General features: G+C 42.1%; 1 protein-coding gene across 2 annotated transcripts in view; it reads right to left on the bottom strand.

Moving 5' to 3' along the window:
* Window positions 1-281: 281 nt before the first annotated feature.
* sdccag8 (SHH signaling and ciliogenesis regulator sdccag8) overlaps window positions 282-24740 on the bottom strand; it is a 43168-nt gene continuing 18709 nt past the window's right edge. The window contains exons 14-18 of one of the 2 annotated variants that reach the window (XM_070916188.1): window positions 22152-22279; window positions 17997-18105; window positions 16028-16159; window positions 702-828; window positions 282-401 (exon numbers count right to left, since the gene is read on the bottom strand). In XM_070916188.1, coding sequence (XP_070772289.1) covers window positions 363-401; window positions 702-828; window positions 16028-16159; window positions 17997-18105; window positions 22152-22279 — 535 coding nt within the window. In that variant the 3' untranslated portion in view covers window positions 282-362. Of the gene's footprint in view, window positions 402-701; window positions 829-16027; window positions 16160-17996; window positions 18106-22151; window positions 22280-24740 lie in introns of those variants that run through there. The other variant, XR_011598404.1, reaches the window with a different exon arrangement.

Genomic DNA, 24740 nt, shown 5'->3' with positions numbered 1-24740 from the left:
TTCTTGTTTGCTTTGTGGCTAAAAATACTATTTATTATCTTCTGAACTTTCAGCTTATAATTTCAGTTTACTTTTTCCCATAAAAATGTGGAACACTGTTTAAGAAAATGTAGAACATTTGTATTAAAAGCTCCAAAAATATTAGTTTTTATTATTAAATCTGTAAAAATAAAAACACACACAACATCACAGTACCTCTAACCACTGACTATACTGCAGTAACAGTCTATTGCCAAATGTAAAATATAAAATGGAGACCTGATTTAAAGTGTAAACAGTGCACCTTCTCCCTGCTCATCACTCTGCATCAAAACATAAATAATATATAGGAGATTTCTGAGAACATCCAGATCCAAACAGACTCATGTGGACAGAGTATCGACTCGTCTCGTGTTCGGGAGCTAGAAAGACACAAACACACAGCACTCAATAAGCCGGTATCTGCACGTCTAACACACACAATCTCTCTGATGATGAATCAGAGCAGAATATAGACAACATGTTTTTCAGCAAATCCAGACGCAGACAGAGTCATTAGTCATGAAGAGACAAACGTCCTCTTACTGATTTTATTTTAGTAAACTGACAACTATAATGTGCACCTGGACAGAAACGACACCGTCACTAATTAATTTAGTAACAGAGCAGTGAGTCACACACTCTGCTGTGTGTATGAGAGCAGTGTAGGGGTGTGTGTGTACCTCTATGTGTAGGTTGTGCATCTCCTCGGTGAGTGTGTTTCTCTCCTGCATCAGCTGGTTCTGTTTGGCCAGCAGCTCACACACCTGCTGGGCGCTGCTCTGACAGTGACGGTCCAACTGCTGCAGTCTGCAAAACACACACACACACACAATATTGACTGAAACTGTGTGAGAACAACGTATCCTCCTGGCTGATATAAAACCAAATGTTGTAAATATTGAAAGAGACCTGGATCCACAAAGAGCTTTTAATATCACTGGACTTTGGTGTTGCTCAAGTAATCAACGCTGTTTACATGAATGTGACAGCAGAGTTCACTTCTTAAGTAGAGAGCAGACGAGGGGGTGATACAGGAGCTGAGGAACAGCGGAGCCCTGATCTGATCGCTGAATCGATATCTGATCCTAATGAAGGGATCAGAACAGGGCTGCAACTAATATTTATTTTCATTATTGATTCAACTGATGATGATTTTCTCAATAAACCCATTCATTGTTTTATCTATAAAATGTCAGCAAATAGTGAAAAATGTCTTTAAATGTCCTGTCGCAGCAACGATCCAAGACCCAAGTACGATCCAAGTTCATGAGAACCAGAAAAGGATCGAGTCTTCACATTAGAGACGCTGGATTAAGTTTATCAAAATAATCGCAGATTAATTTTGTGTTGATTGGCAAATCGATGAATTAACTAAAATTGTTGCGGCTCTATATCAGATATCGGCCAAATGCGACTGATCCACATGCTGCAAAACAACACCAACAATACAATAAACATGTATGAACATCTCTACTACAGAACATAATTCGCATCTGTATACTTTTTGATAGTAAAATTTAAATAATAAAAGATAATTCATTTATTATATTGAATATATATATATTGAATCAATTTTCTGATTTGAAATCAAGTTTTAAATCAGTTATGGGGGGACGGAGAGTACCACTAGTATAAGTATTTGGCCCCTGTGACTCATAATGTAATATATGATAACTTATCAGATTGTTAATTCATCAAAGTAGCATTTAACTGTTGTCGCTGGTCCCAGTGCAGCTAGCTTTAACTACTTCATATATAGTTAGTTTAGGTGTCGTGAGATGATTAATGGGGTTGGACAGAAATAAATCAAATATCTGCTACATAAATCCATTTTCAGTTTTTCTCTAATCTTTACTTCTTGTGAAATATTGGATCATTTTTTTGTCTTTGGGCCTTGAACGGTTATTTAAATGAAACCATGTGAGAGGTTTGGAGGGGAAATCACTCTCTGGTGGAACCGCTAACAACTCAGAGGCATCTGAAACGTGTGTTAAAGGTTCTCTGTGGAGTTTTTGACCTCTAGTAGTGCTGTGGAGCCCCCGTTTGGTTTATCTGTGCGCACCCCTGTGACGCATCCTGCCATTGGTTTCATACTTATCCACTGATGAACAGGTGGCAGTAAAAGAAATGTAGGAATATGTAAACAAAGGCCTGAGTGAATCACACGGTGAGTAATGTAAACAAAACCTTTTTTGGTTTACAAGAAAACTCCACAGGGCACCTTTAAGGGACCCCAAGTAGACACTGCTTTTTATACAGGAGGTTTTGTCTTGCATTTTATAAACTCATCATGTGTTTTTAATGCAGAATCTTAAAAGTAACTAGTAACTACACTGCAACACTGGATCAAGTAATCAAATGGCTCAATGTTGCATTACATCACCATGTTGTCCTCCTGTAGCAGCAGGTTAACAGGCTGGTGAAAAGTTGTGTGTGCAGTTATGAAGCAAAGTGTTGATCATTACTGGGACGTCCCAATTAGTGCGTCCCCTCTGACACAGCCGCCCCTGCAGACAGTGAACTCTTTCACTGCACGCTCTGTGTGTGTGTGTGTGTGTGTGTGTGTGTGTGTGTGTGTGTGTGTGGTGTTTTCCAGCTGGGGTTTGGGGGTGAGGCTGTATGAATAGTGTGTGTGTGTGTGTTAACTGTGATGGGGGGGGGGTCTGTTGAGAGATTTCCCACCAGCAGCCCATTATTTCATCCATTCATCCATCCTTTCAGTCAGTCATCCCCTCTTCTAGTGCAGCGGTGAACTCATTCACACACTCTCACACACTCTCTCACACACACACACACACACACACACACACACACACACACACACACACACACACACACACACACACACACCTCCTGATAATGACACAGAGGAAACTCAGCCCTCGTATCCACATTTGCATACTCAACCAGCCGTCCATGTTTATATTATTATAGGATTATAGAGTATGTCATTCACAGGGGACATTTTACTAGTATGAGTACTTCTATCAGTGGTACTTTAAGTACATGTTGCTGATAATCCTTCTGTACTTTAACTTAAATAGGATTAAAATGCAGGACTTTTACTTGTAATGGAGTATTTCACATTGTGGCGTCAGAACTTGAGTAAAGGATGCGAGTATTTCTCTCATCACTGTCTCACAAACACATTACAGGACACCACAGTGGGTCAGTGGTTCCCAACATGGGATCTCACTGCTCCTCATAAATAAAATCTTTGCTTTTTCATATGAAATACAGGAGAGTTTTACATCTTTAGGCCTTTAAGACATTTAAAATGAAACTGCCTGAGAGGGAAACATCTCTCTCTGGTGGAGCCGCTCAGAGCTCATATGCAGCTTCTGACGAGGAATTGTAAGCAGGAGTTCCTTGGATATAAAACATCACGAGCCAAAAACGTTTGACAACCACTGCACTATGTACTGACATGAAATATTCTTGAGAGTAATCATTCACTTTGTCCGTTACTGTTTCAACAGGTTCAGAAGGCGATGAGTACGGCAGAAATGATAAAGAAGAGGAAGAGAGAGGAGGAGGAGGAGGAGACGGATGAAGAGAGTTGTGGCTCGGGGCAGAGAGAGACAGAGAGAGGTAGCTGGGGGGGGGGGGGGGGGGGGACAGATGCCCCTGCCCTGCTGGTCATGTTGGCAGTGGCAGGGCTGCCTGTGTGTGACAGACGGGGGAGGCGAACATCCCAACTCTCCTCCACAATCTGCTCCCTGCCCCCCCCTCCCCCACATTGTCCTCGCACTGCCCTGCGCTGTCTCGTTTTCCACCTCAGGGTTTAATCCCGCTCCTGCCTGTCGCTCTTCGTCAGCAACTCCCCTCCTCCAATATCATCATCATCATCAACTTTCTCAGCATCCGTTTACATCACCGTCAGTCCTCCCTGTTTACATCCAGCTATAATCCCTCTCTCCTTTTCCTGTTTCCACCAGCCCGACCGAAGGCCCGCTGGTTTATCTCAGACCTGGAGACTCTGTCCAGTCCTGGAGGCTGAGGGCAATGACTCCCCTCCCCGCCTGGTGTTCCTACAGCCGGCTGCCAAGCTGTCCTGACCAGCCACCCCCTCTCTCCCTCCTCCCACTCTCCCTCTCCCTCCTACGCCTTCACACAGCACGACACAGCAGGCCACTGCCACGTCACACACACAGAAAGAGCCCCGCTGTGGTGAGCGAAGACACAAGATACAGGCCGATGTGCCACACTCGAAGTGCAGGAGATATCAGCTACACACACACAGCGGAGGACCTAAAGGTCAGAAACAGAGCCTGTTGTTCTGAAGCTGTAAATGTTTGATGAGGGAAGTGTTGAGAACGTGTCGACTGAAGGCCTTTAGCTTCCCCCAACACCAAACTAATCTGAGTCACGCTGAGAAAATGCCAATCCTTATCCATTCACAACCTCTGATCTTGGTACGCGTAGATGCACCAAACTCCTCAGAACGATCCTCTCTGGAAAGAGAACATACAGCAGGCTCTTTCAGAGATATTGTGGGGATGACTGGCCAGCTCTGAAATCCACCGCAGGTTTGTAAAGCAGGAGACTTCGTTTGCCAAGCAGGAGACTTTGCGTGCTGGAAGAGATAAATGTGATGTCGTACAGAGGATTTATTCACTTATTGATTCAGAGTATGTGAATTTGCCGACAGGCGACATCCTGACAAGGTAACAAAGTAGAATCATGATCTGATCTTATAATGACGTTAAAGGATCAGTTCACCCAAATAACAAAAACAAACATGTTTTCTCAATTACCTGCAGAAGTATATAGCTGTAAAGATATTTTTGGTTTTATTTGACCTGGTTTTTAGAAATGTGTTTAGAAAGTTTTCTGCCGTCACAATACAGATGTTGACTGGTGTTTTATTTGTGGTGATTACAGCATTTAAAATTCACATATAAAATATTCACGAGTAACAATCTCTGTCCCTGTTGATCTGTATAATTCAGAGAACAGATATCTTAAAACCTTAAAACCAAATTATCAACATGACTAGATCCCACTAAAGGTAAGTGAGAAAATTTTGACTTTAAGTAAGTAAAATCGAGTATGTAATTTAAGAAATTGGTTTAATTTAAAGGTGTTAGACTGAATGATGCAGCAGAGGTATCCTGACTTTTAGTCCATAATATGGTTCAAGATCAAAAAATACTGTATCCTACGTTTCCCATAATCCAACTTAATAGTGTCTTTCATTAGACTTTCCCTACCTGGTTCACATGCACATCTTTCAAACTCCACAACTTTGACGCAGGCCTCCCGTTAACCTTTCTAGTCCCCTAGTCCAGGTCCAAAATAACCCTGATGACATCATGAGAGTTATTTTCTCAGACTGGACAAAGCTCCTCCAGAGCCACAGGAAAATAAAAACATTATACAAGTGTTTTCACAGGCACAGTAGTACTCCACATGACAAGTTAACTGATTTTGATGTGTAGACTTGACACCTTTTAAAAAGATGTTATTTTGATTTGTGTGTCACATCTGAGAGCCAACTAGTCTTCGTGTCTTTATGGCGTTTTTATTGGCTACAGTGGTTTTCCACTTCCAGAGAGAAACTGCAGTAAAATACAGTTATTTAGGAGAAATGGCACCAACTGTACAAAATCATCTGCAAGTGAGACAAATGTCTGCAAAAACGGCAGCAGGCTCTCACACGTACAGGAAGCCAGTAAATCAGTGGGCCAGGTCGTGGCCTGAGATGTTTAAAGCGGCTGCAGGTTGTAAGCTGAAGGTTTATGTAATGCAGTAAGTAAAGCTTGAACTCTGGCACAAACAGAAACAACCACACACACTCAGGTTGTCTGGCCAGAGAGCCGCCAACCTCTGGCCTTCTTATACAGCACACACACTCTCGCTAATCCACCCCTTGTCTCACCTTGCCTCAGAGGGGTGTATATGAATGTGTGTGCGTGTGTGTGATTAAGGCAGCACTCCTTCCAGCAGCTAAAGCAGCAAATCCAATAACTGGCCTCTATCGACTGGCACACTCATTAATTAGGGCTTAATACGGCTTAATGCTCGGGCACTGCCCTACACTAACCCACACACACACACACACAAACACACACACACTGCAGGCTGGCTTGCCTCTGCCTGGAACCGGTGAGGAAGGACGGAAGGAAGCTTGGATAGATTCATGGATGGACTGATGGTGAGACAGCTAAATGGATGTTTAGGTGAAGAGGATCTACAGTCGGTGAAAAATGAGGGCTGACAGTTTGTGGTGTCGGCTGAGGTGCGGGACAGAGCGGAGGAGGACACGGAGAGAAACAAAGAGGCTGAGGGCTCCAGCCGTCACCTCCCTGCCGCCTGCTGCTGGCCTGGCTGACGGCTGATGGGAGGGTTGTGGTGGTGGGGTTAGAGAAGGAGAGCCTCCCCACTGACCTGGTGAAAGGACACCACCTGCTGGATCCCACGGTTTACTGACACACGCGACAAACACCTACACTAAAATAATTCCTAAATTATCCTCCAAAAATACCTGAGACAGCTTTCAGAGCAGTCGCAGTAGTAAGTGTGCATTTTGCTCTCCAGCAGACATAATAAAAGCAAGTTTAGCTGCGAGGCAGTTTGCAGTAATTTCCCCTGACAGCCCGATAATCAAACTCTGCTCACAATCTGCACCTCGAACCGCCGCACTCTCTATTGACTGCTGCTACTAAGGAGATTAATTACAACACACGCGCAGACACAGTTACCTCTCTGTGGTATACATCAGTCGTAGCCCACAGCTAGTGTCTAAACTCTGTTATGTGTGTATGTGTGTGTGTTTGTCTGTGTTTGCATATTTATTTACAGGTGGGAGCATATGTCCTAAAGGCACGGTCCAAAGGGAAAGTGCTAACGTCATGTTAGAGAAACGGAGAGACTCTAATAGAAAAAGAAGATCTGGAAGCAGCGTTCAGGTCTGTCATTCAACAGCCCCATATGAATGTGTGCGATTTTATTACTAAACAAATCATCTAGTGAAGCGTGTCACTTAAAAGTAAATATTTATTGGACAGTGCATACATTATCGAAATGACGTGCTGTGTGTGTTTCCAAAAATAACCTCTCAGCATGGATTACACGGAGATTAAGTATGGAGATTTTTTTCTTTATTAAGATAATAAAGAGAAGAGTGTGAGGATGAATGTGGGCTTTAATTAAAGAGTAAATTTAAACTGTTCTGTAACGAAAAGACACAGGACAACACACACCTGAACACACTCGCACATACAGGAAAAAGTGTAAAAGTCAACTCTAACCCTAAAAGATAATGAAAAATCGCAACCTCGACAGACACACACACACAAATGACTAACTGAACTTGTGTGTGTGTGTGTGTGTAGCAGGCAGGGGGCCTAGGGGGTGAAGAATGCAGGCAGACGGCCTTGGCTTGCCTGGTTACAACAACACTGCCAGGGGCATGAAGGCTGCAGCTGCCACACACACACACACACACACACACATATATACAAAACCATATTTCGCCCAATCCCAGGCCCACCATCACCACCCTCACACCCCAGCGCTCTAGCTAAATCTTGGCTAGCACACAACTGCACTCAAGAATGTGTGTGTGTGTGTGCCTGAAGGCCATGCCCCTCTTCCCTCCACCAACCTGTCATGCCAGTTGTTGCTCTTGCTAACATGCACGTTTGACATGGCAACACGATTGGTGACACTGTGTGTTTTGATCAGGACGAGGCCGACACGAGTTCCCTCACTTATCTGATTTTCTTTGATTTTATTGTGCTGTTTTATTGTTACCTGTCATTTCAAAACGTCTGACTGACTGGCCTTTTTCCAAACGCGTACTTCACTCTGTATGTCGGCATCATGTTTGAGAAGGACCCAGAGTCACTTTCTCTTAAAAGGTCACTCCAGTAATCTGCCCACTCAGGACCTCGTAACATTTCTGTAACTCTTCCTTCACATCTCAGGTGTGAATATAGAAGGAGCCACACTAACAGATATGACACGATCAGCATCTAAGTAATGATCTGAATACAAAGGTATACTCATATTTTATATTTACTGAAAGAGTGTTTTGTGCTGCATTCCTAAGACAGCACACAATTGTAATAAATGTAATATTTATTATAATATAGTTGTGTTTTAAGAAAGAAAAATAAATCACAATCAAAGTCCTCCTAAACATTCACGCTAATAGGATGAAAATCCAGTAAAATATGACAAAATTAATATCATGTGAGCAGATGATGAGTTTAACATATGTTTTCTTTTGTAGGATTCTACATTCATCTCTAATTAATTATTACATGAATGCAAAAATAAACTGGTGTTTAGACAAATGCGGGGTTAATGACGTGGGGCCCAGTGACCTCCCAGTGCTGCGTCACAGTACAACTGATAAATCCATTTTAAACCTCATCTGTGATGCAGCCTGTGTGAGAACTTATTTTTCCTCACCGCGGTTCTCCAGCTGTGAACGCAGTGGCGAGAAGGAAAAAGAGGTTTTAGATGTTATTAGTCTGGTGTGCAGCAACATTAAACTGTAGTTATTACTTATTGGGCTCCTCACAGTGAAGCTACAGTATATTTCTGAATTGTCAAGCTCATTAAAGTCTCTCAGGTCGGCTAACCAGAGCTCGGCTTAAAATGGATGAAGGGAGACCGAGTCTGTTTTTTACCCTTAAATTTGAAATAATGTACCTGTAAATATTTGATCTTTCAAGATTCAGTTAAGTCTTAGCTGATATTTTGTTGATGTTATTTCTGTTTTGTTGCTCTTGTTGCCTCTTTGATATTTGATGCCAAATGCTTTTATTGTGAAGCTTTTTTTGTAACTTTTATACAGTATAAATACATCTTAACTTATTTACGTATATATTCTATGTCTGAAGCTACTACTGATTGATTTTCAATGACAATTTTGTTTTGTCAGAAATCATTCGTGGGATAAATCCTTTGATCCTTATTAGAATATAAAAGATCACACCAGTGTTTTCTAATGTTTTCACCCATTTGATACAAATCTCACCTTCTTTACTGCTGCATTTTCCAATGTGTGCTGCTGCATTTGAATTTTTTTAATTGATTTAAAAATAAACTCGCGATTTGAAACGCTCCTCGGTAAGGTAATTGATCACAATAAACATCACGTCTGCATGTGCTGTCAGTTATGAATGTAGTTGTAAATGCACATTAATTTCAAAAGTCTGCACGCTGGTAAAAATGATAATGTCACTTTGAAAATGAGATACGAAGCCAACTGATCCCTGGATGGGAGATAAAACATTTAAAAATCTAAACCAAAACACTGGTGTGGGCCCTTCACTCTTTCATCAGATATTTCATCGCTGTTTCCCATGTAAAATATAATATAACGCAAAAATGCTGTGTGAAATTTCTTAGGTGCTCATAACCTGTACCTCTTTAAAACATCCAGCTGCCATCCTCTCTTTTATATTATTTGATATAATTTCTTCTTGGTCACAATTATAACGGACTACATTCATCCAGAAGTCAGAGACATGTGGAGCTGTCCTTTCAGTCTAAATGAAGAACTTAAACATTGAAGGTGAGAGGAGAGAAATAAATATAAAGGGTGTAAAAGCTTTAAAATATAAATATATATACAACAAGATCAAAGTTGGTTTTTTTTGAGCTGACCAAAGCAGCCTCAATAATCAGTGATAATGAACCTCGGGCGACAAGTTCAACCTGAACTCACATAAGATCAAAAAGAGTTATACTGAAAGAGATCTGGAAAGTGTTTACGAGGGATGTCAGAGAGATATTCATGTATTCTGCTGTAAACAGCTGTGGATGAGCACAGACGTTGTCTCTGCATTAACAGAGGTTTCAGCTGCTGCAGGATGTTCATCCATTCAATGTCAAAGTGTTTGCTGCCGTGAGGCCTGCTGACTCTTTTTAAGTCCTGTGTTTGTTTTCCCGGCATTAAAGTGTTTCAGCTGTTGTTACTTTTAACATTTTTCTAAAGGAGGAGCAGGTGTTTCTGCACTAGTTTTCTACTTGTAGTTTTATGAAGTAGTGTTAGCGAGTGTCACTGACTGGGGCTTGAGATGTGACGCTTTACACAGTTAACGCTCCAGCTTGCAAGCCTCTGGCTACAGCCCGACATCTGAGCTGCAAATCTGTGCGTCTGTGTGTGTGTGTGTGTGTGTGTGTGTGTGTGTGTGTGTGATAGAGCTGTAAAGCCACCGTTTGACAATGCTCTTTCAGCAGGCCGCCCTGCGGTCGCTCCCGGCTACAGAGGCCAGCTGGGCAACGCAGAGATAGAAACGATGAGAAGAGGAGGAGAGGAAGATGAAGGAGCGGAGAGGACGACTGATCAGCGCCATCCAGAGGTGAGAACACAAGTGTGAGAGAGAAGCGAAAAGAACCAACAGTGGACTAAACTGTTCCCCTCTGCCTTAATACGACTGAGATTTCACCACATTTGCACTGTTTGCAACTATTTATGTATCTTTAAATAGTACATCAAGTCAATGACATCAATTCTTCATCTGTCAATTCTTTTATGTTTAACATCTATTTTTTTTTTCAAATGTTCAGTAGCAGCACACAGAGACAGATAATTCAATCATATCCATAATCATATCGTGCCTGAACACACTCCACTCCCTTTCTTCCAGGAAAAAGACCTGATAAAGTGAAGGGGCTGCTGTCTGATGAAAAATGAAAATGTCTGATTTTAAAAACGTACGAAGAAAAAAAACAAAAAACGGTGCATATGTGATCAGTATTTGTGAAATGTAAAGAGATGACAGCAGTGATGTTAATATCGACGATCTGCCCCTCACACTGGCCTTCTTTATTTCTCCACATCTCAGTCTTTTATCATCCCTCTGTCTCTCTGTACCTCTCAGATCTCACACACACACACACACACACACACACACACACACACACACACACACACAGATGAGACAAATGAAAGCTGTCCCGTTTCTTCTGCCCAGCCTCTGCCAACTTAATTTGCAAATGAAAAGTTTTGCAAGGAGCGTCCTTTTGCTTCTGGGGCATGGCAGCACACTGTGTGTTTGGGGGTGGGGGGTGAGGAGATGACAGAGGGTGTGTGTGTGTGTGTGTGTGTGTGTGTGGCAGGAGCCCAGATGAAGCAGCCCTCGCCCGGGGCTTGCTGTCCGCCCGCGGTAGCAGCAAGCCTGTTCCTTCTTCCCCGGCCCGCCGCGACCATTTGTTCCATTAACCAATCTCCTGGAGCCTCTGGTGCAAACACGCACACACATCCACAGGCGTACATACTTCAACAACTGCTTGCACAGCTCATACCACACATGGCCCTCCATCCTTCGCTCCATCCCTCCCTCCCTCCTCTGCTCTCCTCCAGACGCACGCACCATCTTTCTTCGTGGAGGCCATATGGCCCAGTGAAGCCTGTGGATCTACAGGCACATCTGCGTATATGTTGCTGCTCTCCTTAAAGGGCTGCACAGTGAGCTGTGTGCTCTCACAAACACCGCAGTACATGCACATGCACACCCAGGGCTGACAAACACACTCTGCTGTCACTGTGTGTGGTTAAGCAAACGTTGGTGTTGTGTGTGTCTGTGTATGAGAGAGAGTCTGTGTGTGTGACCTCAGTGTGTACATGCATAGTGATAATTGGTGAAACAGCCTGCGAACAGCTGTGAGGTGAGAAAAGGTTGCGTGGTGTTTGGTACAGAATGCAGAGGGGAGGAGGAGGAGAAGGAGAAGGAGGAGAGGAGTGAAGTTGGAAAATAAGAGAAGGGCAAAGAGGGAAGAGATAAGAAGGAGAGAAGAAGGGGAGATGAGCAGAGGGCAGCGGGGAGGACAGTTACAGCTGAGAAACAGTGGATGCAAATCTTAAGCGTAAACAGAAAACTTTCCTCTCTAAATGGTTTTATGTTTTTTATATGTTAGATTTTCTATACATGGGGATTTGTAACAGTCTTTATTTCTTGTCTTTTTATAGATGTAAATGGGTTTTTTTAGATACAAAAAGAGAAATAATCATTGATCTTTTTTTAATGTGAAATTGTGAAGAAGTTTACATCAGTGTCACGGACAGTTTATAGAACATTTACTCTCACTGCGTCTCGCTCTGGTGTGCCGTTGCATCACAAAGAGCCAATATTACAACCAGATATTTAAAATGTGTTATTTTTGTTTTATTAATATTTAAGAGATTCTTCACGCTGACTGAAAATTACATGAGCAGGAATTATTTTCAGAGCCGTAATAACCTAAACACAAGTATTTATCATGAAATCGTTTCTTCACAGTGGTGTTCTCACCAACGTCTCACAGTTTCTCTCTTAATTTACAGAAGCTTTTCAAATTACTTAAACACATCACATAACAATGACCAGACAAATTAATTTGAAAATAAAACAGATGTTGTTAAATTGCTATTAAGATCTCTGTATTCAGATTTAAATAAATTATTAAAATAACATCCATCCCCTGCATTTTTTGTTTTTGCGTCTGAAATTTGGTTGCTTATATATTTGATATATATTCTGAGCTTTCTCACAAACACTGACAATCAGGTTATCATAATTTTAAACTACTATCAAGTTCCGGATATTTATTATTTAGTTAGTTTTCCTCAGAAAAAGCACCAGAAAACTGCATAATAATATTAATAATAATAATAATGTCACCAATCACATAAAGCTTCTGGGAAATAGAGCTGTAGATGACTTGAAGAGTTAAAATAAAATCTATGCAGCAAACATTTCCAGTTGTGCTCACTCATGTAAAATATACTTTTAACTTAATAAACGAAAATGTAATGTGTTATTTCTTGAATTGAACTACTCATAAAAAACACAGATAACCTTTTAATTAATAATTTACAGTAACTGGCTTTGCATCTTCTCTAACTCGTGCTTTCCTGCTCCATCTCTTTCTCCACCCTCCGTTCTATCCCTTCATTTACAGGCAAAAAAACAAAAAACAACAACACAGACATAGTGAAATAAATAATTAAGTGGTGAAGCAAAACATTGTGTGCTAAAACCCCTGTGTAGTTTGGCAATCAGCTTGCCCATGTAAAAATAAATCAAGCTGATTTTCCAAATGTTTTGTGCGTGGTGCGCTGTTGCCGTTCTTCGCAGCACAGATTGCAGGCCGATGGAGAGGCTGTGGGGAGGGGCGGGGCGCTGGATATTGAACCCACTTGCACCAGCTTGTTAACACGTACACCTTAACCCCCGAGCGGCGCGGCAGGGCGCCCACCGAGCACTCAGGGCCCGCAGGGACCAACTAACATATACCCGATGTATGGACGCGCGCACACACACACACACTGAGGATTACAAGAACATGCATGTAATTCAGTATGAGAACAGTACCATATGTAGAGACTGACGTACACGCTTATACACGAATATGCACACATGCATACAAACATAACTGCATGCACACGCACACACACACTCAAGCTAGCGATCTAAAGTTCAGTCCTGCCTCTACAGCTTAATGCAGACATCACAAACTGCAAGACATGACTGCAATAAAACCCTGATAAATACTGTGGATCCTTTTTTTTATTTGTTTAAGCTAAAACCAATATGATTAGAATATATTTGTGGCAGCTTTTCATGTTTTCTAGTTTTGCCCCCGGAGTACGATCAGTACCAGAAATACATACTGAAAAACCGAGTACCAGCTGCAACGTGGATCACCGTAAACGTGAGTCATACCTCTCTCGCCTCTCTGTCTCACTTATATCTCTGTACTGTGCCTCCTTACGATAAATCACCTAAAACAGAACACATAAAAAGCCAAAAATACATGTATTCACAGCTCAAAACTAATAAATGCATTCCCAAACATACACACTTTGTATCATAAGAAATATCTCCAAAAAGGAAATACAAAAGTGTGGTCAAGCGGCTTGACAGTAACTCCAAAAGTGACCTCATGTAGAACTGAACTCAAGAGATTTTTAAATATCAGGGGGATTCATCAACCCAGTAAGTGTCAAAGCAGAAAATAAAACTCACTAAATGCCAAGAGTGATTATCGTGGTTCAGTTGGGAGAAGAGAGAAGTTAGGTGCCAACTTCCCAGCCAATCCACTTTTGGCAGCCAGATTCCTACTCTGCTAAACCTCCTGAGAACATGCAATAGCAAACCATACACACACACACATAAAAATACCACCATAACATATGCGCGGAAACATACAGAATATTCATACTTCACACTCCTTGACAACTTAGATTGTTTTTCTTTCTATGAAACACACAAAAAGAGTCACACACAAACCAGGGGACAGCTGTGACTTGGTAAACTTTGTTTTTTGGCAGCGTGTGACTGTCGACAGGTTAACACCGGTGGGTGGTAGACAATATGTAGTGTCAGTGATGGAGCAGGAGAAAAGGGTGAGTGTGTGTGTGTGTGTGTGTGTGTGTGTTGTGTGTAAGAGGAAGGTGGAGATAAGGGGTGGGGGGGGGCACTGGGGTAGAGATCCTGCAGAGTGGGGCAACAACACCCACACACCCTCGCCCACATTGGCAGAGCCAGGCTGTATGCCAGGCGCCCTGTGGAGACACACACCAACTGGGCTCCACACTTAGGGAGGAAGAGACCCCCGCATCTCACACACACACACACACACATACAGATACTGTAACATAAGCCAAAGATGGACCCACTTTTAGCTGCAGGTTTTATAAGTCAATATTTCAGAAATCACTTCCTATACACTACACACAGCAATAGATTTACTTATTGCCTTTCTTGTTGAGTTTTATAATTCGAAGTATAAAATTCTGCCGTTTATTATAAATCGCCCTAAAAAAATGTAAACGATGAAAACTGTCCCGTTTGTTCTGCCCAGCCTCTGCCAACTAAATTTGCAAATGAAAAGTTTTGCAAGGGCTGTCCTTTTGTCAACAATGGAATGAATAAATGTGGTACCAATAGCATGTGCGCTACTTTAGGCCCGCAATTAATGATTATTTTCATAATCACTTCATCTGTTAATTATTTTCTCCACTAATCAATTAATTGTTTGGTCCAAAAAGCCCATCACATCAAACTGCTTGTTCTGCCCAACGATATTCAGTTTAATACCACAGACGACTAAGAAAACCAGCAAATATTCATATTTAAGAAGCTCGAACCAGAGACTTTTGGGCATTTTAACTTTAAAAATGACTTAAAGGAATATTCAATAATCAAAATAGTTGCAGATACATTTTCTCTTGATTGACTGAATTAATAATAATAATTAATACACTACTTAAAAGCCCTACAATGTAATGCTTGTGCATCCATATGATTGATCCCGATATATAAGCATGTGAATTCCTAATTTTAAAATCTAATCCTGACCCTTTTTCTGCGTTTCACCTAGTGCACGTTATACCTGTTGGCCTGTTAAACATCCACACATGAATGCAGTCACTGTCCTCTGTGGAACAACACAAGTCATTCATGGGAGCTAGTTTATACTTTCTAGTGCATTGTGTCGGGACAAGTTGTGGTTTTTCATCAGAGAACAGTTTGATGTGAAGCCTGATTAAGCAGAAAATGTTGCCACTGCGCAAACAGCAGGAGAGTAGACAGCTGATGACACAAAAACCACAGTGTAAACAAAAAAATCTAACAATTATTGTAAGAATTAAACATTAGATGTGCACAAGATGGACTGTGAAGAAAACTGCACTTATTTTTTTCTTTTATAAATCCTGCTGCCAGATTCCACAAAGGAAAAGAAATTAAAACCAAAAAGCACTTTGGGAAAATTCAACTCCAACAAGGCTGCTGTTATCTTAATAATAAAAATGTTTTGATATTGATTCATGCATCAAAATACACACAGTGATAGACAACCATAAGACACACCAGTTTTTCATACAAATAAGTGCAGTAGTTCTTGAGGAACTAACAGATCGTTGTTGTATGAATCAAATGTTTATTTGCTAGTAAACAACGCAAACATTTCCTAAAAAGGAGCAAAATATCCCTAAAAAAGATAGAAAAGGATGTGAGATGTGTCCACAGGATGTGTAGTCGTGTGTGTATTTGCGTACCTGTCCTTCATGCGTTGGTGCATGCGGCCGTGCTGGACACACTGTTCCTCCATGTCGGAGCAGCGAGCTCTCAGGCTCTTTACTGTCTCCTCTAGGTGTTGCTTCTCCAGGGCCAGCTGCTCCATCTCACTTCTGCTCACACAAACACACACACACATCAGCACAGTTAATACAGATGTAACAGTACAAAATGTACCTGAACAATATACCATGAATCATAAAGCAATGCAAGCAGAATAAAATACTAAATTGTGTTTTATTAACACTGTGGGTAAAGTTTATTTATGTACACCTTTCTCACAACATCACAAAGTGCTTCACAATAAAAGACAAAAATAGAGACACAATACAGATGTAATAAATAAAACTAAGAAAAACCAAGTCTAAACAGGCGGGTCTCTGCCAGTCTCCACAGATCTTAAATCCAAAGATCTGGGGACTTAACAAGTTATTACTACAGATCTTAACATATAATAAATCTTTCCCAAAATACAAGCTCAGTTGCCAGTTTATTAGGTACACCTACAGTTGCTAAAACCAATGCAGTAAAATTCAACAGTAAATCCTCCCTTCATGAAGGTTATAATCAGTTTTTAGGTGTTGATTCAACTGTGTGATCACTTTAGAGGCTGCAGTTTGTGGTGCTGTTGAACTGTATTGTGTTATACTGACAGGTGTTTCAAATATTTTGTCCACTGCTTTTATGTCAACGGGAAACAACTCTCTGTATATATGTATGTATGTATGTATGTATGCAACACAGTTCAACAGCATCCTCACTTTTAATTAATAAGTGACGTCATACACTGAGACCATTCACTCGGTTTCATTTTTTAAATGTTGTACAGCGACTAATGGCAAACCAACTACATTTACTTTTTTCTACTATTTTATCTTTATTTATTATTTATTTGACAGCATCATTACAGATAAAGACGGAAAAAGAGGAAGTTGGGGACCTGGCCGGCTGTCACAGTTATGTGGTATGTGTCTTAACCACCGGATGCTCTGAACCGCATCGTCTGCTATGCAACATTCAGTAGCAGGAGGCCTCGTAAGACGCACATTCAGACTAACTACTGAAACAATTCGTCAAGAGTTTTCTTGTTCATCTTGCTGCAACTGTCTCAGTGTAACCTCACTTAGCCTGACTGAGGCCGTCCAGCAGGACTTTAACCGCTACACTGGGCTTGGACTCCAGGAGCTCAAACAGCCCGAAGCACAAAACACACCAACACCACACTGCTGCTAAACTACATAACACACACATACAGCAGATGTAGGGTATGAACCTTGATGCCAGTGTGTCAGCATGTCTGTGGACTCCTACCCATAAAAAACACATTCAAGGTGGCACATATATGTGTAATATATGTGTGTGTTAGTTTTAATGTCCATCCGTAAGAAAAACACACAGGCTACTTTGTTGTGTGTGTATTGTGTGCACGTGTCCTGTGGCTGGTGAGGCCAGTGCGGTCTGGCAGGGCCAGATTGGGGGCTGTCATGTGACTAATGTGCAGCACAGCTCCAACAGCTGACAGGACACTGGGCCCAGGGTCACTCTCACACACATACACACACACACTCATGTACACACAGAAACACACACACAGGCAGCCCAGATGGAGAGCTGTGCAGGCCTGCTGTGACTACTGTAGCATCAGGTTAACAAGAAAACAGGTCAGACTGGGAAGCAGTATGTAGTATGTTGACATGCTCTGTCCAAACAGACTGGATAGATGATGCTTCATGAAATGATGACATGGATGTCCAACAGATAGATGGAACAAACAACCGAGCAAGTAAACAAATAACTGGAAAAGAAAAGCTGTAAAGTACATTTTAACTCACCTCATGAATTGAATAAGTTGGTGTGTGTGCCACTGAGTTACAAAGCAAACAATGAGCGAGTGAAAGAAAACTAAAGCATAATTGAGTGAATGAACGTTCAAACAAGGAAAATATTGACCTGCTGTTTTCTGTCAGCTCTTCCAGTTTGACTCCCAGTGTGCAGCACTCCTCCTTCAGCTTCCTGATCAGGGAATTCTGGGAACTCAAGAGACCGTCCAACTCTCCAACTGCAATCGATCATGGGAAAGTTGTGGGTCACTGTGAGGTTAACTATCGTGCACTGTGAGTGGCTGTTAAGAGATCCTGGCTGGACAGAAACTGATGAGAGGTTCAAGCAATGTCTCACGCCAGTTAGACACTTCTACTTTTCAGCCCACGTGCCTACTGACGACGTCAAACTCAAAAGCCTGCCTCGAGGATCTGTTGTCACTGGACACCACCGTCACCCACCTTCTCTCTAATAATCAGGCCATGTTTATATGCAGTTGCTCCTAGCACATAGTTTAACAGCACAAATGACCGTTGAATCACATTTTCTGAAACCCTGAATTATCTGCAAGCATTATAGAAGCTGTGTATTACTGTGTATGTCCAGTTTAGACTTCCCCTAACCATTTTAAAAAGCAGGCTACATGTACTGTATATAGTATCTAGTTTATATATAAAGTATCTATCTCTGTCTCTCTTCATCTCTAGTAAATCCTCACAATGGCCCCAAACAAAACTGGGCCAAATCCCAAGTAAACTAACTGCTCTTTGCCATACCTGCTTCTTATCAGTACTGACAACATGAACACAACACTAAAAGATTTGAGCCCTCAGTGTGAACAGTCACAAACTTTTCAAACTCCAGTCTCTGTCATTAAGACTACACTGTCTGACTGGAATGGAAAAAAAGATTTAAAATAAGATTTATGAATCTAATGTACACAGGAACAGGAAAGTTAAAACCAAGTCAGTTAAATTGTGAAGCACTGGGACAGAAAATACTGGTGGCTGACTGTTCTCAAGCCCATAAAAAAGGGAAATAGTGTTTTCAGTTAGAGTTTACTGCAGGACTGTAATGAAGCGCCAGAAGAGTTTCTTTGTCACAATGGGAATACTAAAACTGTGACTAGGATTTGAGTGATCCTTCATACCTTTTTTTACCTCCTTTATACGCATCTCTTAATTTCAGTGTAGCACACAAAATTTTAGGTTACATCATTGACCCAGGACATCCTTTTGGTCATTCATTTAATTAAAGTTATACTTTAGGAGAAAAAACTGACTACCTAATACTGTATTAGTGGTCAGAGATAATACTTAGAGAGTTTCCAAGAGTAGGGCCAACCAGACAGCCTCACATACCAGAGGACAACATCTACATTACTGACAGCTGAGCAAGGAAATGAATCATACTGCAGCAAAAGCGAGATACATATGTCTCTTTGAATGTATTCCCAAAAATGCTTTTGTCGACATTCACATTAAAATCAAAACTGTTCAAACAACAGGCGGATATGTACAAAAACAGAAGTACAGAGAATAGAGAGAATGGAAACATAAAGTGAGTGAGAAGGGTAAAACTGAGATGGAGAAAGGGAGGGGATTGTTTGTTTGAAAGCGCTTTCTTTCTCCTTTCCACCCTTCCTGCCACGTCCTCATCCGCTCATGGGGGCCTCTTTCTGAACAATCCAACACTGGGCTTTCATCATTCCTTTGAAATGATCCACGTTCCACTCTCCAACATATGTCTGCTCTTTTAAAATAACAATGGCTGCCGTTTGGATGGAGGGAATGATCCACCTGCTCCGGCATTCTGTTACAGTCGACCGAAACCAAAAACACCAAGGACTCGCAGTCTTTGAAAAGTAGCTCAGACTTGTTTTTGTTTTTTTTTGCATTCAGTTGATATTGAGGGGGAAAAGAAAGAGATAGAAAAAAAAGTAGAGGTATGATGGTAGATCTCTGCACTATTATACATATCATTTACCTGCAGGCTGAAATTTGACTCTTTACTTTTGTTATTTCTCTCTTCTTTCTTTATGTGCCTAAAACTGCTTTTAAAATATAAAAGGAGGACTTTATGACAGGGAGAGGTATAATGGCCCACTGATGTTTCATTCCTAGCTTGGAACGTAATATTACTCACTTTTTACTAGCTGCACATCGCGTCTCGAAAATGAGTTACCGCCAACCTTTTTTCATTCCACTCTATACAGCCTCTGCCCCCCAAGATCAAGATTTAATGCATGGAGGACAGAAATTGGATGCCACAGACAATGAAACTAAACTACACAAACTTACAGACATACACTCAACAAAGTTTGGTCAGTGCTGGAAAAGTTGCATGAAGAATGCTAATTAGCTGAACAGGCTTTGAATGCGTCTGGCCATGCGTAGGCCAAAAAGAACCCTGGGACACAGAAACACAGCAGAACTGGCACTGGAAACAAACAGAGAAAAAAATGAGGGAGGGAGGAATGGAGAGAAGAAGCGTGGCAGGGAGGGAGGGACGGAGAGAAACAAATATCTGATATCATCTAGAGGCTGCTCTGTACGCATTTACTCAAAAAAGAAACATGAAAAAAACAAAAATCTGAAAAAAAGGTGGGAGGGAGCGGAGAAGAAGGGAGAGGGGGACGGATGGATGGAAGGACAAACGGATGGACAGAGAGGCGGGATTTGGAGAGCAAGAAAGCTAATTATCCAGCTCGTCTGTTGGGTTGCACAGGGAGAGGAAGTGATGCGGGCTACTAAAGGACGTCCACCCCTCCATCCCCTCCCCATCCACAGTTTCCTGCTGTGCTCTGATGTCAGCTCTCTTTAGACAACATGTGTGCTGCCGACACGCGCCAGAAACAAACCCTTTGTTTACCCCCTCCCCCTCCCCTCCCTCCATCCATTCCTCCCTCTATACCCTCCATCTTTGTTCTGCGTACCAGCAGGCTCCCTGGTTGTTGAAGGGAACCACAGGTAAATAAAAAGATAGGAGAAGGGAGGGGGAGAGTGGTTGAGGGTGGGTGGGTGTGACGGGGGGGGATCCAGATGGTGCAACAGATGTGCTAGCAGCAGCAGCTCTGCTGTGCAGACAGACAGGGAGCTCTGAGCTGGGTCTCATCACCTTCCCTCTGCTCTGCCCGGCTATTCTCTCTTCTCCTCTTATGGCTTCTGTTCTGCTCTTTTGAGGTCACTTCAGCTCAGTCTTGTTCAGCTCAAATGATTTGTGTTCCTGTCCATCCCCTCCCACTCTGGCCATGCTGTGCTGGTGGGGAGCAAGGTGGCACAGTAAGAAGGGAAAACCATCCTTCAACTGGAAGATGCAGGTTCAAGACCCTGTAACAGCACAGCTCCACCCTGCTGAGGTGTCCTTGAGGAAGAGACCGAAAACCCTCCCAGCTCAATGGCTGCCATTCTGTAGCTGACCCTGATCAACTCTGCTGTTTTGCTCCTTGCAGTTCTGGATATTTTGACTCTGTGTGCTTCATCCTGTTCAGTTCTGCTTTGTTCTGTTCTGGTCCCCCCAACACACACACACACACACACACACACACACACACACACACACACACACACACACACACACACACACACACACACACACACACACACACACACACACACACACACACACACACACACACACACACGCGCAGTCCTCTGTGTAAGACAACTAATATGCCTGTGTACCGTAGTGGCCTAAAGTAAACCTACTGAAGTAAAATGTGAATGTAAATAAATGTTGATATCTATTCAATGGATATGAATTAAATATTTAATGGTACAACTCATTAGGTATTGGATTTCTTTTTCTTGTTTATGTCTCTTCTTGAAAGTCTGTATAACAGGAGATGCTATGATTTTCCTTGTGTGCGAATACACACTATCAAGGAAATACAGATAGAAAATGAAGATAAGACGGCGTGCTGCGTACAGTAATTTAAACTACCTAAGTACATGCAAAGTTTCTGTCATCACATTGATCGTAAATGAGCTGCAAATGTGTATTCAATATGCTTGTAAAACAAAAACTGTTGGCAAAAGAACTCTAAAAAGAGGGATAGGGACAGACTGCTTGAAGACGATCACCTCTGAAACACTTCTAGTGAACATTTGAACTGCAGTGCAGCTGCATCAGGGGTGAGGTTCCACTACACAAGAATCTTTGTGTAAATTAAAGATGCTCCTTTGATGAGCAAAATATGGAGGAGAAAGGAAAGAACTGATATGACAGTGGAAAGAAATAGAAGTGGACAGTATGTTTGGTCAAGACCACAGCTAAAGCACTGACCTCTCTGCTGGTGTTGAGCCTCTGTTTGCTCCAGCAGCACAGCCAGCTCTCGCTCCCTTTCCCGCGCTGAAAGAGTCGCAGACGCCATTTCCTCCTCGTGAGCCTGTTCTGCACTCTCTCTGTCCTGTCTGGTGAAAAGGACCAGGATGATATCATGCAATAAGTAAAAAATGATTACATAACTTTGTCGACTACCTGCAGTATGTGTAAAATCAGTTTTCATCCAAATAGACACTAAATGTTAGTCTGTGCTTGAGATGACTGATTACTCATCTTCTGCTGGTGGTGGAGCACGGAAAATATATAATTTCTTTAACCATTTAAAGATGAGGTTTATTATGGGCTTGTTTTACTAATTTGTTTACAAACAACACTAACGCAAACAACTTAATTACTTGGGTTAACTGTTGGTCAATGCATTTAAAGACATGTCAATCAGTTTGACCAGGTTCTAATCTTATACTTTGGTGACAGGGCTGCACTTTACAGTTTACTTTTGGATCACAGATTGTGCCTTTAAGTGGAATCGAATTATACAGACTATCATATTAAAAACACACTTAAAAAAATGAGATGTGAAAACTGATGTGAAATGCCCCAGACACTCATTAGTGTCGATTTCCACATGAAAAACAAATAGGCCCATCAATCTAAACCAGTCATCAGTCAAATACCAGCAGCCTGTTTAGAGTATATCATTTAGGGTCAGCAGGATCAAATGATTGGTGTATTCTTCATAAATTCCATCATACTTGTCAAACTGTTTCTGGTGCAAAATAGGAGGAAAAGTAGCTTGATGTATGTGACGGAGATCAATACTGAAGAAAGACTGATGGATCAACACAGGTGAGAGGAAGAAAGCAGGAGGAGAGAACGCACTGTACAACAAGAGAATGACAGAAAAGACATAATTCAGTTTCCAACCACACCAAAACACACATTACAAGACAACAACATAACATCAGTTGATCGATCATTTCTGCTTTTTACAAGAGGACTGTACTTATATGAGGTCTACATACAAATAACTGTATGACTCCGTAGTACACAGTGTTCTTAGCTCGAGCAGGATTGCCGACTAGCAAGGCATGTTTGTCAGCGATCAAATCACTTTAATCTCCACTTTCATTCATCTCAATATCAAAATTGTTGCAGGTAAGATGCAAAATAAGGTGCTTATCCCTGCAGGCTTTGAACAACGCTGCATTTTACTCCTGTTTGAACCAAACTTCCTAACTCAACCAAGTCCAAATGTAGCCAAACAACAGAGGAACAGACAAAGAAGGAAAGAAAAGAAAAACTACAAAGGCAGTAAAAAAAAACGAACAAATAAACAGAACTCTTCCTGAAGTCCAAAGGCGCTAATGAAGAGAGAATTCTCCAGTTTAAGTGAAAACTTTTCTCCCCTACAGCGCTTGGCCTGCATCTCTAAAGTGACCGCGTCTGTCTGTTCCTTCGTGTGTGTGTGTGTTCTCCTGCTGTCCTGCTGTCTGGGGTGTGAAAGCGGGTGGCGGGTGTGCAGGGGACACAAGGAGACTGTGTGTATCTGTACGCATACGAGTGTGTGAGTGTGTGTGTGTGAGCGAATGAACCCCCGCTGGGCTTGAACAGCAGCCTGAGCCACCAAAGCGCACACCAGGGCTCAGCGGGAGATGGCGGGCAGGCGTTGCCAGCCATTTGGTCCTGCAAGAGGTTCCAGGGGGCCGTGTGTATTTGTGTATGTCTATGTGTGTGTGTTTGTGTGCAAGTGTGTGTGTGTGTGTGTGTTGAGGGGGGGGGGACTCACACCAGACCTGTTTACCCACCAATTAGCATCAGACAGACCGCCAGAAAGTTCCAGCAGTCAGCAATAGTGGTGGTGAGGAAGAGGAGAGCGATGAAAAACAGAAGAAGATAGAAAAGCAAAAACACAGAGAGCTACACATTTGGCATCTGTTTGGTCTCGCTGATCCACTGAACCAACATTTTATAAGTACAACCTAATAAAGTTGTACAGAACAGAACAGAACTGACTCAAGGTCAGGTCTCCATTTCTGGGTGGGAGTGGAGCAACCTTGAGGAGAGTTGCTGATTTTAAGTTTCCGTTCAATAAGTGGAGCCTGAGGGTTCAAATCCCTGTGACAAGCGCCTGAAAGCTGGGAAGTCAGGCTAAGTTATGTGGTTCTTTCCCCCTGCGCCATTTTGTATCCCCAATCAAATGCAACATGTTTACTTGCAAAATGCTGTCACAAAATGGCTGCTGATGGACATTGTCAAATTAAAGCATAAAAAAAGAGAAAGCAAAAGAGAGACGTCAGTGGAGAGCCAAGCCCTGGAGCAAGCATTCAGGGCGACGGGTAGAGCAGAGGCTGAATATGTGGGGCTGGAGCTGGATAATTCTCCCTGGACAATAATCTGCCTTCCAGCTAATTGGTGAATGGGCTCTGGGTTGCTGCCTGTGGCAGGAACTCTTGTTTGGGCCTAGGAGGCAATAGACTGAATGTTCAGTTAGCGGATAGCTGGGCCTGTTTGTATATGCCTGGCCTGATGCACTGTAGGACAGCTTGATAAGTATGGCGAGAGCCGCATGGGCCAGGGGCCTAAGGTAGG

This window comes from Enoplosus armatus, chromosome 12, assembly GCF_043641665.1.
Source record: "Enoplosus armatus isolate fEnoArm2 chromosome 12, fEnoArm2.hap1, whole genome shotgun sequence".
NCBI classification, from domain to species: domain Eukaryota; kingdom Metazoa; phylum Chordata; class Actinopteri; order Centrarchiformes; family Enoplosidae; genus Enoplosus; species Enoplosus armatus.
Note: the sequence above shows the minus strand (reverse complement) of the source record. Positions and strands in the feature narration are given on the sequence as shown.